This window comes from Meriones unguiculatus, chromosome 14 (genome assembly GCF_030254825.1).
Source record: "Meriones unguiculatus strain TT.TT164.6M chromosome 14, Bangor_MerUng_6.1, whole genome shotgun sequence".
In the NCBI taxonomy this organism is placed as follows: Eukaryota; Metazoa; Chordata; class Mammalia; order Rodentia; family Muridae; genus Meriones; species Meriones unguiculatus.
Genome location: NC_083361.1, coordinates 15,086,722 through 15,099,085, shown reverse-complemented (window position 1 = coordinate 15,099,085; position 12,364 = coordinate 15,086,722). Strand labels below are relative to the sequence as shown.

At 54.3% G+C, this 12,364-nt stretch overlaps 1 protein-coding gene across 2 annotated transcripts in view; it reads right to left on the bottom strand.

Annotated features, from left to right (window-relative positions):
* Positions 1-3,618: 3,618 nt before the first annotated feature.
* The window catches only part of Gtf3c1 (general transcription factor IIIC subunit 1), a 67,590-nt gene continuing 58,844 nt past the window's right edge, over positions 3,619-12,364 (bottom strand). The window contains exons 30-37 of one of the 2 annotated variants that reach the window (XM_060366864.1): positions 11,487-11,659; positions 10,490-10,777; positions 9,407-9,666; positions 8,320-8,609; positions 6,684-7,194; positions 6,118-6,157; positions 5,171-5,363; positions 3,619-4,417 (exon numbers count right to left, since the gene is read on the bottom strand). In XM_060366864.1, coding sequence (XP_060222847.1) covers positions 4,190-4,417; positions 5,171-5,363; positions 6,118-6,157; positions 6,684-7,194; positions 8,320-8,609; positions 9,407-9,666; positions 10,490-10,777; positions 11,487-11,659 — 1,983 coding nt within the window. In that variant the 3' untranslated portion in view covers positions 3,619-4,189. The remainder of the gene's footprint in view (positions 4,418-5,170; positions 5,364-6,117; positions 6,158-6,683; positions 7,195-8,319; positions 8,610-9,406; positions 9,667-10,489; positions 10,778-11,486; positions 11,660-12,364) is intronic. The other variant, XM_060366865.1, reaches the window with a different exon arrangement.

The window sequence follows — 12,364 nt, the reverse complement described above, 5'->3', positions numbered from 1 at the left end:
CCAATGGACACACTGATGATATCTCCGATTGTTACCTGGAGGCTGGTTTGAGGTGGGTTTCTTTTGCCCGTGGCAGAAAGGGCTCCAGAATTATTCTAACAACTCAAAATGAAGAGATTTCTTCCATCCCGAAGGATCTCCTTGAGAGGAGAGGAGGGGGCTGGGGCCATGGCTCACAGTGCAGAGCTTGTGTGACATTCAAGCCCTGAGGAAGCGGGTTGAAAAAGGCCAGAGGCCAGGTCAGAGTTGCTTCCAGCTGTTTGTTTCTGGCCTCATGCTGAGCTGTTTCACAGCAGGTGTTGGGGATGGGTGGGGGGGATCTCTGTGCTCCCAGCGCTCATTCTCTGCCCTCCCAGAGAGCTCTTGAAGCCTCTGCCCAGATCCCAGAAACTTGACCCCAAGGTCTCCTGTGCATTCCCAGTGTGATGTGGTCTCCGGGGTCTCACGCAGGAAGGACACAAGAAGAAATAAAAGTCATCTCTCACCCTGGGAACGGAAGCCCCAGTGAGGCACTGACTGCCCAAATCCCCTAAGCCCTCTGCAAGCTGTGTTCCTCTTGGTTTCCAGAGCCTATGGACAGATTTCTCCCCCTGTGCCTGGGGCTGCAGCTTCCTGGATGTGGCTGCCACCTGACAGGGAGCACGGCCCACCATGTTGTATCCAGCACCGGAGGCACCGCAGGGTGGAGCACCAGGGGAAGAGGGGGCAGTCAGCGATGAACCTTGCCTCTCCATGGCTGCAGCTTTTCGTGCAGGTGGGACAAGAAGCATGGACTCCTGATGACAAACTGGGGAGGGGACGCATTATCAGATAGCCTGCATCTACGTTACAATTCATAACAGCAGCAAAATTACAGTTATGAAGTAGCTAGCAATGAGGTGATTTTATGATTGAGGGTCACCACACGAGGAATTATAGATATAGCAGCACTGGGAAGGCTGAGGACCACTGATCTAGAGCCATCCATGTGCTCAGAGGTGTAAAGGATAGAGTCCCGTTTGCACATAGCCTCAGTGTGACTAACTGCAGTAGGGGGCCCTCATTCCCATTCCCAGCTGCAGCACACGCCTGCCTGGCTTTGCTCCCCAACAGATGTGTATCAACAAAACTCTCCTTAGACTTTGGTTCCCCAGGTGTCCCTTTCAGATCGAAAAGGGCCCCCTTTGGGCGGAGCTCAAATGGGTGCTCAGCTGTGTGAATGGAGGAACAGCATGCGGTTGGGGCACACTGCTCTCACAGGCCCTTCAAAGACACAGAAAGGGGGCGGGGTTCCCAGGAACCTCGTGGAGGCCGGGACTACCCACCTCTGAACCCCCACCCTGAGGGTCCTGCCCCCACTAATTCACAAGTTTTTCTTTTCCCACTTGAAAATCCTAAATAGGAACCCTAGTCTGGTGTTCTTCAGTGAGCTGACATGCCCTCCGCATCATGCTGACTCCCTGTCCCTTCACCCCAGGTGCTGTGAGGGGGCTGAGGCGGGCAGCAGCAGCCTGGGAGGGAAACCATCGGGCCTGTCCTACCACTAGCTTCCAACTTTGCGGGAGCCATTTTAACCTCATGGTCCTCAGCTTACCCATACATGAAATAGGCATGAGTCATGTGTGACTCTCAAGGCTGCTGTGACATCAGCTCTCTGTGGTGTCCAGAATGGTGTCTGATGTGTATACAGGTGCTTACAGCAATGGCATTTTTACTGAAGTCATGCGGGGGGGTGGGGGGGGGGGCGGGGAGGTTTCCCAGGTTGCTGCTGCCCCCTGCTGCTGAACAGAACTCACTGACAGCTTTCTGGCTCTCCAGAAGAGAACAAGGGACACTTGTGAGATTTGTGGGTACTAAGGCCAGAAGACAAAGTGGCAGTTTAATTCAGCAAGGCCTAACCTCTAACCTCTAGCGAATGGGGCCTACTTCGGACACTGGGGGTGTGGGTTGAGAGACATGCATGTACATGCATGTACAAGAGCTGGAAAACTGGTACAGCCAGGGACCAGGGCAAGGACTGATAGCCAGGGAGGTCACATGCAGGCTGCCCTAGTCTGAGGCAGAGGCAGCTGGAATGGAGAGAACTCTGACAGCACTAGAGTGACTGTGACCTGAGCAGGGATTGGAAATGAGGCTGGAGGATGAAGACCCTGCATGAAACATGCCTTGGGAGCGGGGGCTGGGGTGGGGACCGGAAGCCCTGTGAGCTTGCTTAGTGAGGGCATGTGTAAGCTCAGACTCAGGGCTGGAGGCTGTTCTGCTGTCCCAGGGCTGTTCTGGAGGGAAACTGCATGCTGGGCATCTTTCACATCCCTTGGCACCGAGGCCTGTGTTTCCCAGGGTCTGCCGACAGGTGTGGAGATGCGAAAGGCCATCCGCTGAGGGTTCTGGGGAGGCAGGTAGAGGCCTGAGCTGTGTGTGCAGTTCTGTGCCCAAGAGAACCATCTGTGTGTTGGAAAGAGGGCCAGACTGTGAGTAGGCAGAAACTGGGTGCATAGCTGAGGACGTGCTGTTCGGTGCGGTGTGGCAGACCAGGGCCACTTCCCACCATCCTTGGTGAGAAGTGACAAGGCAGGGTGAGGTGAGGAGCCAGGAGCCAGCAGCCAGCAGCTCTGGGTGTTAAGGTGCACAGCAGCCCTGTATTGCCTCTTTGTGGAGTCTGTCAGTGGTTGAGGTTTACCTTTTCTTCTCTTCTAAATCTGGAGTTCTCAGCAGCCCAGCACCACCTCGCTTCTAACTGGAGGAGTCCTCCTGAGCCACCAGCGTGGTTTCTGGAGATCCTTTGTGCAGTTTGGAAGGTCTGCTGCTACCTAGCTGTTTGGTGGGTAGTCAGTGGGTGGATGGACAGGCAGATGGGTGGATGACTGAGCGGGCAGACAGATGCAGAAATGGTTGGTGGGTGAAAAGGACAGGTGGGAGAATGAATACACTGAGGACTGGTGGCTAGAGCAGGGAGGGGGCTTTGAGAAGGAGGAACTCCACATAAGCTGTGTATCTGCTTGGACTGTACCCTGAATCCCCACGACCCCTTCCACATGCTTTCCAGGTGGGCCCTGTCGGATGCCTTGGGGAAGAGGGGTAGTGCTGAGCTGTGTCCATGCCTGGTACCCTTCAGCGCCTCAGGCCTCTGCGATGTGGAGGCAAGGAGAACCTGGCTGCTGGCTTCCAGCCAACTGTGCAGTGTAACAGGTAAGGCTCTGCTCACAAGCACAGCACCATCACTGTCAGCCCATTTCCCAGAATATCGCTGAGGTCAGTTTTACACAGCTGCAGCTTGGCTATGCTAAGCTTCCTGTCTTAGTCCCCTCCTCACCCCTGTTCACAGGGCATGGCTTACAGTAATCAGACAGTGACATGGAGGATGGCACAGGATGCAAGCTGGGTGAGGTCTCCATCTGATATACCCCTTCAATAGGCAGCAAGGTGGGCAGGGAGGAGCCCAGGACTGAGGAGGCTCAGGCCAGCTGTGGCCAGTGGCATGCTTGACTGTCATATTAAAGGCAAGTCTTGCTGCTAAGACTTGCTTGCCTTTTTCAACAAAACGATGAAAATCTAAGTTTTTAAAAATTTCCCCATAAGGTAAAAACTCAAGAAGGATAGTATGGAACAACAATCATTAGGCAAATACACAAAAACGAATGCATTTGATCTCACTTTAATTAAAAAATAAATAAATACATGCCAGAAGCTTGTATCTAACGAGAAAAGAGCAAAATAAAACAAGAACAAAACAAACAAAAGCAAAACCTACAGTCCTTGCTTCTGGCGGGAGGGGTCCCCTTGAGAGCTGGAGACCTGGGCTTGGTGCAGCCCCAGTTAGGATGTCCTACCTAGACAGGAGCAGCCTCTGCCGGGCACCCCTGCAACGTGTCTCCACAAAGCCCTTCCTCTCTGAGTCTGAATGGTGCGATGGGTTCCAGGTGACTCAGGGCTTGGCCATCCGCTCTGCTCCTCAAACAACATCCACCCTTGTAGATATCGCTGAGGCCGGGGCCTGAGTTCAGAGCAGGCCATGGGCCTGCAGGAAGGCTGGACACCCGGGAGTAAGAGCAGCCGAGAGTGGAGGAGACTGAAGTCACCTGGCAGTTGCTACACCTGCGCTAGCTGGGCCGAGCTGTGGGAACATCTGTGAGGGCTAGGGTTCATGGGACAGTCTAGGCAGAGCAATGAAGCAGGGGCAGAAGCCCCGCCACCGGCCTGGGGACAGCTTCTATAAGTGGATCCACTTGTTCCAGTTGATATCATGGGGGAAGACACGGCCCAGGCGGATGGTACAGTCCAGCGTAGGCTCATAGAAGGTGACAGTGCTCTCATGGCAGGAGGGGGCCTCAGCCTCACTGGCCTGGCCCAGGCCCTCTATCACAGGCCTGGAGAACAGTGAGACAACCGCTGGCTTCCTTAACAGACGCTTCTTGATGCAGCCGAGAGACTCTAGGCCCTGCAGATAGAGACGTGGGGTTACAGGTGTCCTGCCTGCTCGGAGACCTGGTCTTGCTGCAGTTACGAAATGCACATAGCTGTTCCCAGGCAGAAGATGGCCAAACATGGCCTTGCGGGAGGCAGGACACAGCAGGAAGATTTAGGTCAAGATGAGCAGAAAGAATGGCGGGTACGGCTGCCCACAGTGACAAGGACCGCTGGAGGTCAAGTGTTCTTCATCCAACGAAGGTGGTGATGGTTTCCCACCACCTGGTTGGCCCCACATGAAACTCTGCCTGGAATGACTGCTAAAAGTTCCTAGTTTGTTAGGAAGCTGGGACCCAGAACATCACGGGAACGGGAGCTCAGTTAAGCCACCAGCCCGGGAAAGCAGCTGTCTGTGGGAAGTAGTGGCCACGGCCCTCAGCTTTCCATGCCACTCCCATTTATTGACCCCAGGTTCCTGACTCTCTGTGAGCATGTGACCCCAGAGTGTGAGTCATGAGGACAATGGCAGGGAAGGGGTAAGACAGACCAAATGCAAATGTACTCAAGGACAGGGAGCTTCTGCAGGGGTGGGCTGCAGCAGGGTGAGAGAGAAGGGGATCAAGAGCCAGGGAGGGCCTCAAGGACAGTAGCAGTCCCCTCTGCCAATGGCTAAAGGTGTCTGAAGATAAACTGAGGAGGAGACACCTAGGGTGTGGCCTTCCATGAACCTTACTCGTCCTGGGTGGCCCCCACTGTGGCTGGGCTGGGCTGCCCTGGGCCTTACCCGGAGAAGCTCAAGAACGGCAACAGGCTGTAGGACCCCCTGGTAGTACTGCAGCAGGCAGCTCTCAGGAATGCCGGGCCTGGACATGATGTGGTACAGCACGGCTTCCATCATGCCCTTGCACACGGGCATGTTCAGGCGCCCGTCCACACCACGCCATGGGCGACCGATGAAGCTCACTCTTTCACAGCCGCTGAGAGATAGACATTTGATGTCAAGGAGAAGGAGGGGACATGCCGGTCTTAGACAGGCTACTCTGCTCAGGGAGGACCAGGACTTGGCCACGATCTGCCCCCTGCTCTCCAGTCTCTATGCGGCTCCTGGCAGAACAATCTGGCTGAGTGCAAGTATAGCCTAGGAGGACCGGAGGCTCCTTGCCTGGCTCACTCACAGATCTTCCCACACAGCAGCTCTGCCTCTGGCACAAAGCTGCCAGGGCTGATGGGCTGTATGGGGCAGGCCTTGGTAGCTCTAGAGGATCCTCAGCCCTAGAGTGTCCATCTGTGCCTTGGGGCCAGATCCAGGGTACAAAGCTTTGGTGGCTGAGGCCACGTACACATGGAGGCAGGGGCTCCGGGCCCTGACTGGGGAGGGCCACTGGAGCAGTATCTTCACAGCAGGAGAGTGCAGCCCCTTTGATATGCCATCCTTCAGCTACAGGATTGAGGGGCTGCCCTAGGCAAGAAATTCTGAATTCTGCTGAGTATGGCCATAGGCTAGTTGTGAAGGGCCCTGCCTCATCTAAGATGGGTACAGCGGGCCATGGGAGGAGACCCAGGAGTGGACTGCTCAAAACCCTTGATTGGGAACCTCAGTTCAGGGCGAATACCCAGGTTTGTAACCCACGAAGGACCCTCACACAGAGACTAGCACTAGGTCACCAGCCTGAAAGCTGAGGCCACACCATCTTCATGCTCTAACCCTCCCTGCCAAAGACCCCCATTTACCTCTCCCATGCTGCTTGGGCCATGTTGCTCTCTGTAAGTCCTATAAAAGAGGAAAAGGTAGGCTCTTAGACGGCAAATTCGGGGGCTATGTCCCTTAACCCTCATTCAACCAAAGTGGGTAAGCAGTGACCAGAAAGATAGCTTTCACCTCTGAGTGCGGTACTCTAGTGGCGGAGGCCAGTGCAGCACTGCCAGCACCCTTTCCCAGCCAAGAGCCTTGACCACAGGGCAGAGTGTGTAAAGCTCTCAGGCAGCAACAGCTCATAGGAACAGCAAGCGGATCTCACAGGGAAATGCCCTGCCAACTGGCCACAGCTCAGAGGCTGCTAGAATTAAGTGCGCTGTGTCCAGAGAACCTCCCCACGGCCACTGTGTGAGCCCAGTTCTTGGCCCTGTAGGCACACACATTCATTGAGGGCAGGAGGACTGGCATTTCTAAATGCATATCTGAGGCCCACTATAGCTAGCTGAAGCCTTGGGTGGCAGGGCAGAGCAGGTTCCCAGCCTGAGGCAGGATGGAACAACCATGTAAGGAGCAGAGAATGTTAAAGATATAAGGTCACTACCTCTGGGGTCTTCAGAGCCTTCTGGAAGCTGGAACTCACAGCCCAGCTGCTCTAGGCTGGAGACACCAACATTCTCTTGGTTCTCCTGCCTAGGGCCTGGGGCACCTGTATCTTCAGGAGCTGCAAGCAGAGCCAAGGCTTGGGCCTCTGCCTGCTCTTCTGTTCCAGGCCTGGGGCTGGCAGCCACTCGTACATCCTGGAGTGTGGGCTTCTTGGCAGGCGGCCTTGTGGCCTCCTCAGCATCAGTCTCAGGGCTCTGAATAGAGCAGTGCGCACGCTTTTTGGTGCTATGGGAGCTGACTGGAGGCATTGCTGTCCCCTCAGAGGTGTGGTCTTCATTAATAGAGCCCTCCGGGAGTCTAGACTGGGAGTCATCCCCTGAGGCCTTGGTGTCTACTTCTGTGTCTCTCAGACGCATTGAATGCAGAAGCCACGGCTGGGCAGAGGCCATGGCCACTAGGCGCACAGTGTTGCCACCAACTTCCATCACTTGTTGCTGCTCCAAGAGGTCCTAGAAAAAAGGGACACAGGGTGTGTCTGCAAAGAAAGCATGGGTTTTCCCAGCTAGGGTCAAATATTCTGAGCAGGCACCAAGCTCAGGTCCAAAGAGATGAGCCTGGCATCTTGCCCTGGAGCTGTAAGCTGCATGGGCCTCTGTACTTGCCGTGGTATTCACGGCACAGCCTGATGCCAGAAATCGGGGAACAGCTAACTGACACGACTCTGACCCTCCTGCCTTATGTGTGCTCCTGTGGGTCCTGACAGTCAAGTTCTACAAAAGCGGTCACTGTTTCGACAAATGATAAGCCTCCCCTTGTGCTTAGGTCACACCTGGCCCCATTGTCGGCTTCTGCATGTTCCAGGAACCATCAATTTTTTTCCTATAAACCCCTCAAGTTCATTGGAAGGCACACGCAGGCCTTGTACCCTGGCTAGCCGGCCCTGCGGGGGTGCTAAGGTCATCAGGAAGTTCTTGGCTTGCAACTATCTTGTGGTCAGCAGGCTCTTTCTCCACAGCCAGAGAATACATGAGGGCTCTCAGTTTCCAGAGCTACAATAAGAATAAGAACACTTTAAGCCATACAAATGGTATCCCCTGCACTAAGAGCAGACCCACATGCTGGCCTTCCCTCTGGCTGGGTTTCCTGCAGTGGTCCTTACAGGCCACATGGGCTCCAAAGTCAGGCCCACGTCCTGCAAAAAGATCCCAGATGACAGTCTCCACATCAGACTACTGATCTGCATCCTATTCCCAGAAGGTGCTCACAGCGAGCAGAATGATATTCTTTGGGTGCAAGGGAGCTGGCAGGTGATGGGGTAAGTCTAGAGAGTATGGGGAGCCTGTGAGTTGGTGTGTGTGTATATGTGTGTGTGTGTGAGTGTGTGTAGGGAATGGGATGGGACAGAAGAGTCATGGAAGACGTGGCCTATCCCAAAGAGGGATAGCCACTGCAGGGCTCAGCCAGGTCTAAGATCTGGGGGGGCTAATGGAGTTTAGGAAACATGTCCTGACTAAATACTAGCATCTAATCTGGTTAAAGGGAAACCACAGGCAGGCACCATTCCGGCAGTGTGTATGTATTCTGGAGTGGAGTGGTCACCTCTGTCTGTCACTGTACACCCGAACTTAGCTCACCTGGACATAGTCCGAGAATGTCCTGGTGCGCTTGCCCGCTGTCTTTTCCAAAACAGAGAACTGTCTGCTCAGCTTCTCCCTGTCAACCCCGAAGCAGTCAGCAGCTGCCACAACCTGCAGGATCTCCAGGGAGGCAGCCATATCCTCGGGGCTGTACCCAGACTGTGCCATCTGCTGGGCAAACTCTTCTGGGCAGCGGGTGTGCAGCTGAGGATCCACCAGGCTAGTGAAGAAGTCAGGGAGGCAGGAAGGCCCCGCCTGGAGCTCTTCCAGCGGCGTGGCTGTGAACCCTGAGGCAAAATCAGCAAACAGAAGCCCTTCTTGGGAACAACACATATGGGATACTGAGGCAAGATCTATTTCAGCACCAGTTCACTGATCTCCAAGAGGCGATGGGGTCACCTTCTATGGACATACTGGGCCTCAGGTGTCTGATTCTTGGTATGTGGGCGTGGGTCCATGGCAGCTATACTGAGCCACTGTTTCCTAAAGCTCATGTTTTCTCCACCCCCCTAACCCTGAGTGATGCCCTAGGCCCCTTCCATGCAGTCAGGCTCTCATTCACTAGCCAGCAGAGATTCTTTAGCTGAGACAATCTATAGGTCAGCAATGTGTTTTTTGCTTGCTTCAAGCTTCAGACAAAAGAGAGTTCTGACTGTGGACAAAAAGGGATGGTGACAGCAAACACTATTCACCATACAAAAGGTCAGCTGGCTGCAGGAGGAGACGGGCAGGGCCCTTTCACTCCCATTCTCTGCTAGCATGGAGAAAAGGTTTAAGCTATCTAGAGCTTCCTAAGTGATATACAGCCCCGGTGGAGGTGGATGGTGGTAATAATGGAGCTGAAGTCTCATCTTCAACAGCGAAGAGATAAAGGACAAAATGCAATAGCATCATAAAACTAGGGGACTCGAGGTTCTGAAGGTGTCAGAAAGGAGATCAGGGGCATGAAGCATGGACAGGCCCGATGAGGGGACCGCTATGGACAGCGGTGCCACTCTTCATTTATTGCCAGTGCTATGTGCCTGGCCAGAGTCCCAGGAGCCTCAGGGTGGCCCCCATACCTGCACTGTGGCAGAACACTCACCAGTGGGTCCGAGCTGGGTGGGTGCAGGGGTGCTGCGCAGCCGGAACTTCACCTGGCAGGAGTTGACCACGATGCTGTCGTTGGGGTTCAGGTTGCGCGTGCTGACCACACCAGGCACCGTGTAGTAGCCTCGCATCAGCAGGTACTTGGTGTGTGAGGCCTGGTGAGCCTTCACTTCCACTCCCTGCCGCTTGGCCCCGGAGCCTTCATCTAGGTCTTCCTCTTCCTCGTCATCATCCAAGCCCCCATCTTTCCCCAAGCTGCAGAAGAGAAGACGACCTGGTGGCTGAACTTGGACCCAGCCCACCAGCCACAGTCATGGCAACTGCTAGCTGTCACAGACAACACTCAGTCCAGGTGCCCCTCCTTCGCCCCTATCATTTGTCTCTACTTAAGATTCTTTTTCTGTCACCACCCAAAGCCTCTACCTCCCCATGAAGTCCCAGCTCAGCTCCACCACAGTAAGGACCCAGTAAGGACATGGGCTCGCATTTCCTTCCCTGTGACCTCTTGGAAGGTACTAATAGGAAACTCTGACACTACCCTGCTGATCCTAAATCCAATATGACAGGCGCTGGCCCAGTACAACCCTGGGACACCAGTCAAGGTCCTGCACACCCACTAGATGCAAAGCAGAAAAAAAAAAAAAAAAAAAAAAAAGCATGTTTGCTAAATGAAAAAAGATCTGATGGGGCAGAAGGGGTGGTTCAGTCAGTACAGTGTTTGCCTCTCAAGCATGAAGCCCTGGCTTCGATCCTCAGCACCTAGCTGGGGTGGTGGCACAAAGGTAATCGGAGTGGTGGATTCCTAGAGCTCACTGGTTAGCCAGTCTAGTTGAATCAATGAAAAAACTGGAGCCGGGGAAAGGCTTCCTGATTCAACCTCTGGCTTTTGCACCTGCACTCACAGGCACACAATCCCACAAGCACAGGACACACACCACGTGCTTAGACTGGATAGCTGAGCAGATAACTCTTTCAGTACCACAACAGTGAGGAAATAACCATCCTAATGCCTGAAGAATCTCAAGAATCCCCAAACTGTGACCAGATTCACAAGCATGGTGCCGCTCTAGGCTCTGACCTCTTCATGACCTCACTCTCCACCATGGAGCTGTCCACCACCACAATCTGCTCTGGGATTCTGACATCCACAGAGAGGAGGCCCAGGGAAAAGAGGGCCAGGGTCGTCACACAGTGTCCTCCAGGGCTGTCCAAGGAAAATGCCACCAGGTCACTTGGATGGTCACTGTTATCCAGGTCCTTGAAGGAAAAATGATCAGGTTGGTCTAGCATGCCGGCAGCCCGGAGCCTGTCGTAGAATTGGAAGGATTCGGTGCAGATGGTGGTGGGAAATCGCCAGGTGAAAAGCCTGCAAGCAAGGCAGAAAGAAGACACCACTGAGAGCTGCTGCTGAAGCCTATGCTGGGCCACTCTCTGGAAGTCACTGTACTCACACCGGCCTGCAACCCTGTGCTTGCACCCGTGCCCACTGTGATGGGCGACAATCTAGGTGTTTCTTCCCCACTCACCTTGTACATCCAAGTCCTTTCATCTAAGCTAAAGGCCTTGAAGGGCCTCATGCCAACAGCAGCTAACCCAGGAGGAAGGAACCTCCTTTTGTGACAGTTGATAAGACACACGTGTCCAACCTCACTGTCTGCAGTTGTAAACAGAGGCCAGTCCTCCAACAAGAGCCCAGAGAGGAGGGACCCCAGAAGCAAAGGAGCCCAAGGTTATCAGGTGAGGACCTAGGAAGAAGGAAGTGCTGGAATGGGAGAAGCCAAAAGGACTAGTGGAGTTGTCACATGTCCAAATGTCATCCCCACTGACTTGAGGCTGGGATGGTATGTCTGAGGGGCTTCCCCCACCTGCAATCAGGGGCTGGTGGTGCAGAGATTCTGAGGGTACCTGGCCCAGCCCAGGAGGCAGCAAGTGGAGCTGAATGGGCCATTGGGCAGGTGCACTGCTATCTGGATTGCTTATAAAACTTGCTTCATAGCGGCACTCCTCATGGGAGAGATAGGCGGAAAGAGAACTCATTCCTGGGCCGAGCTCTCTGCTCTTGAAGACACACTCACTTGTAGTATGACTGGGAGAGCTGGTAGGACATGGGCACAAAGGGCACAGCACGGTTCTTCTTGGGGCCCTGGGAGTGGCTGACACGGCGCCGGTTGACCAAGCTCCTCTTCTGGCACTCCATGAAGGCCCGCACCAGCACAGGCTCCCGGAACTCCCGGTAGAGGCGGAAGATCTGTAATAACAGCACATGGAAGGGTGAGGTGCCTTGCCAGAGGGGGAGCTGGCCATGGCAGCATAAAAACTGCAAGGGGCCACCATGGGTAGACTGGCTCAGCTGACCAGCCTGAATGCCCCTAAGGGGCTCTAAGGCTCTTGGGTAGTATACTGACCCTGTGATTTCCTAGTGACAGTGCACTAGGCATCACTAGACACTGAGGCATCACAGTTAAGTGACACTCCAAAACCTTGTTGTGAGGCAGGAGTGAAATCAGGAGCGCAAAATGGTCTCACCGCAGAGTAGCTGGGCAGTCATTTGGAGCTTGGGTCACATGAAGAGGTCTCCTAGAAGTCTACACAAGCTTGATTCTTCTGGGCAGTTTGTCTGCCAGGCCTGGGTGTGCATAGTTAAGATCCCAGGGGGAAACTACACGGGACCGATGGAATGAGGTTGCAATTTTTTCATCTTTCCTTCCTCTAGAAGTGGAATGAAAGCTGTGGCCAAGACTGGGGCTTGGCCTGCTATGACTTCTGCTCTTGACCACTTGCTGAGTACATCCTCCAGACACCTGATGCTATGGTGTATGGATTGGGTGTATGTCCACATGCTTGTGGGGTTGTGCCCCTGTGAGTGCAGGGGCAAAAGCCAGAGGTTGAAGCACACTGGCCAAGACTGTGGGGTTCACCCATGTGGATCCTGAGCCTAGGCGGCCACAGGAAA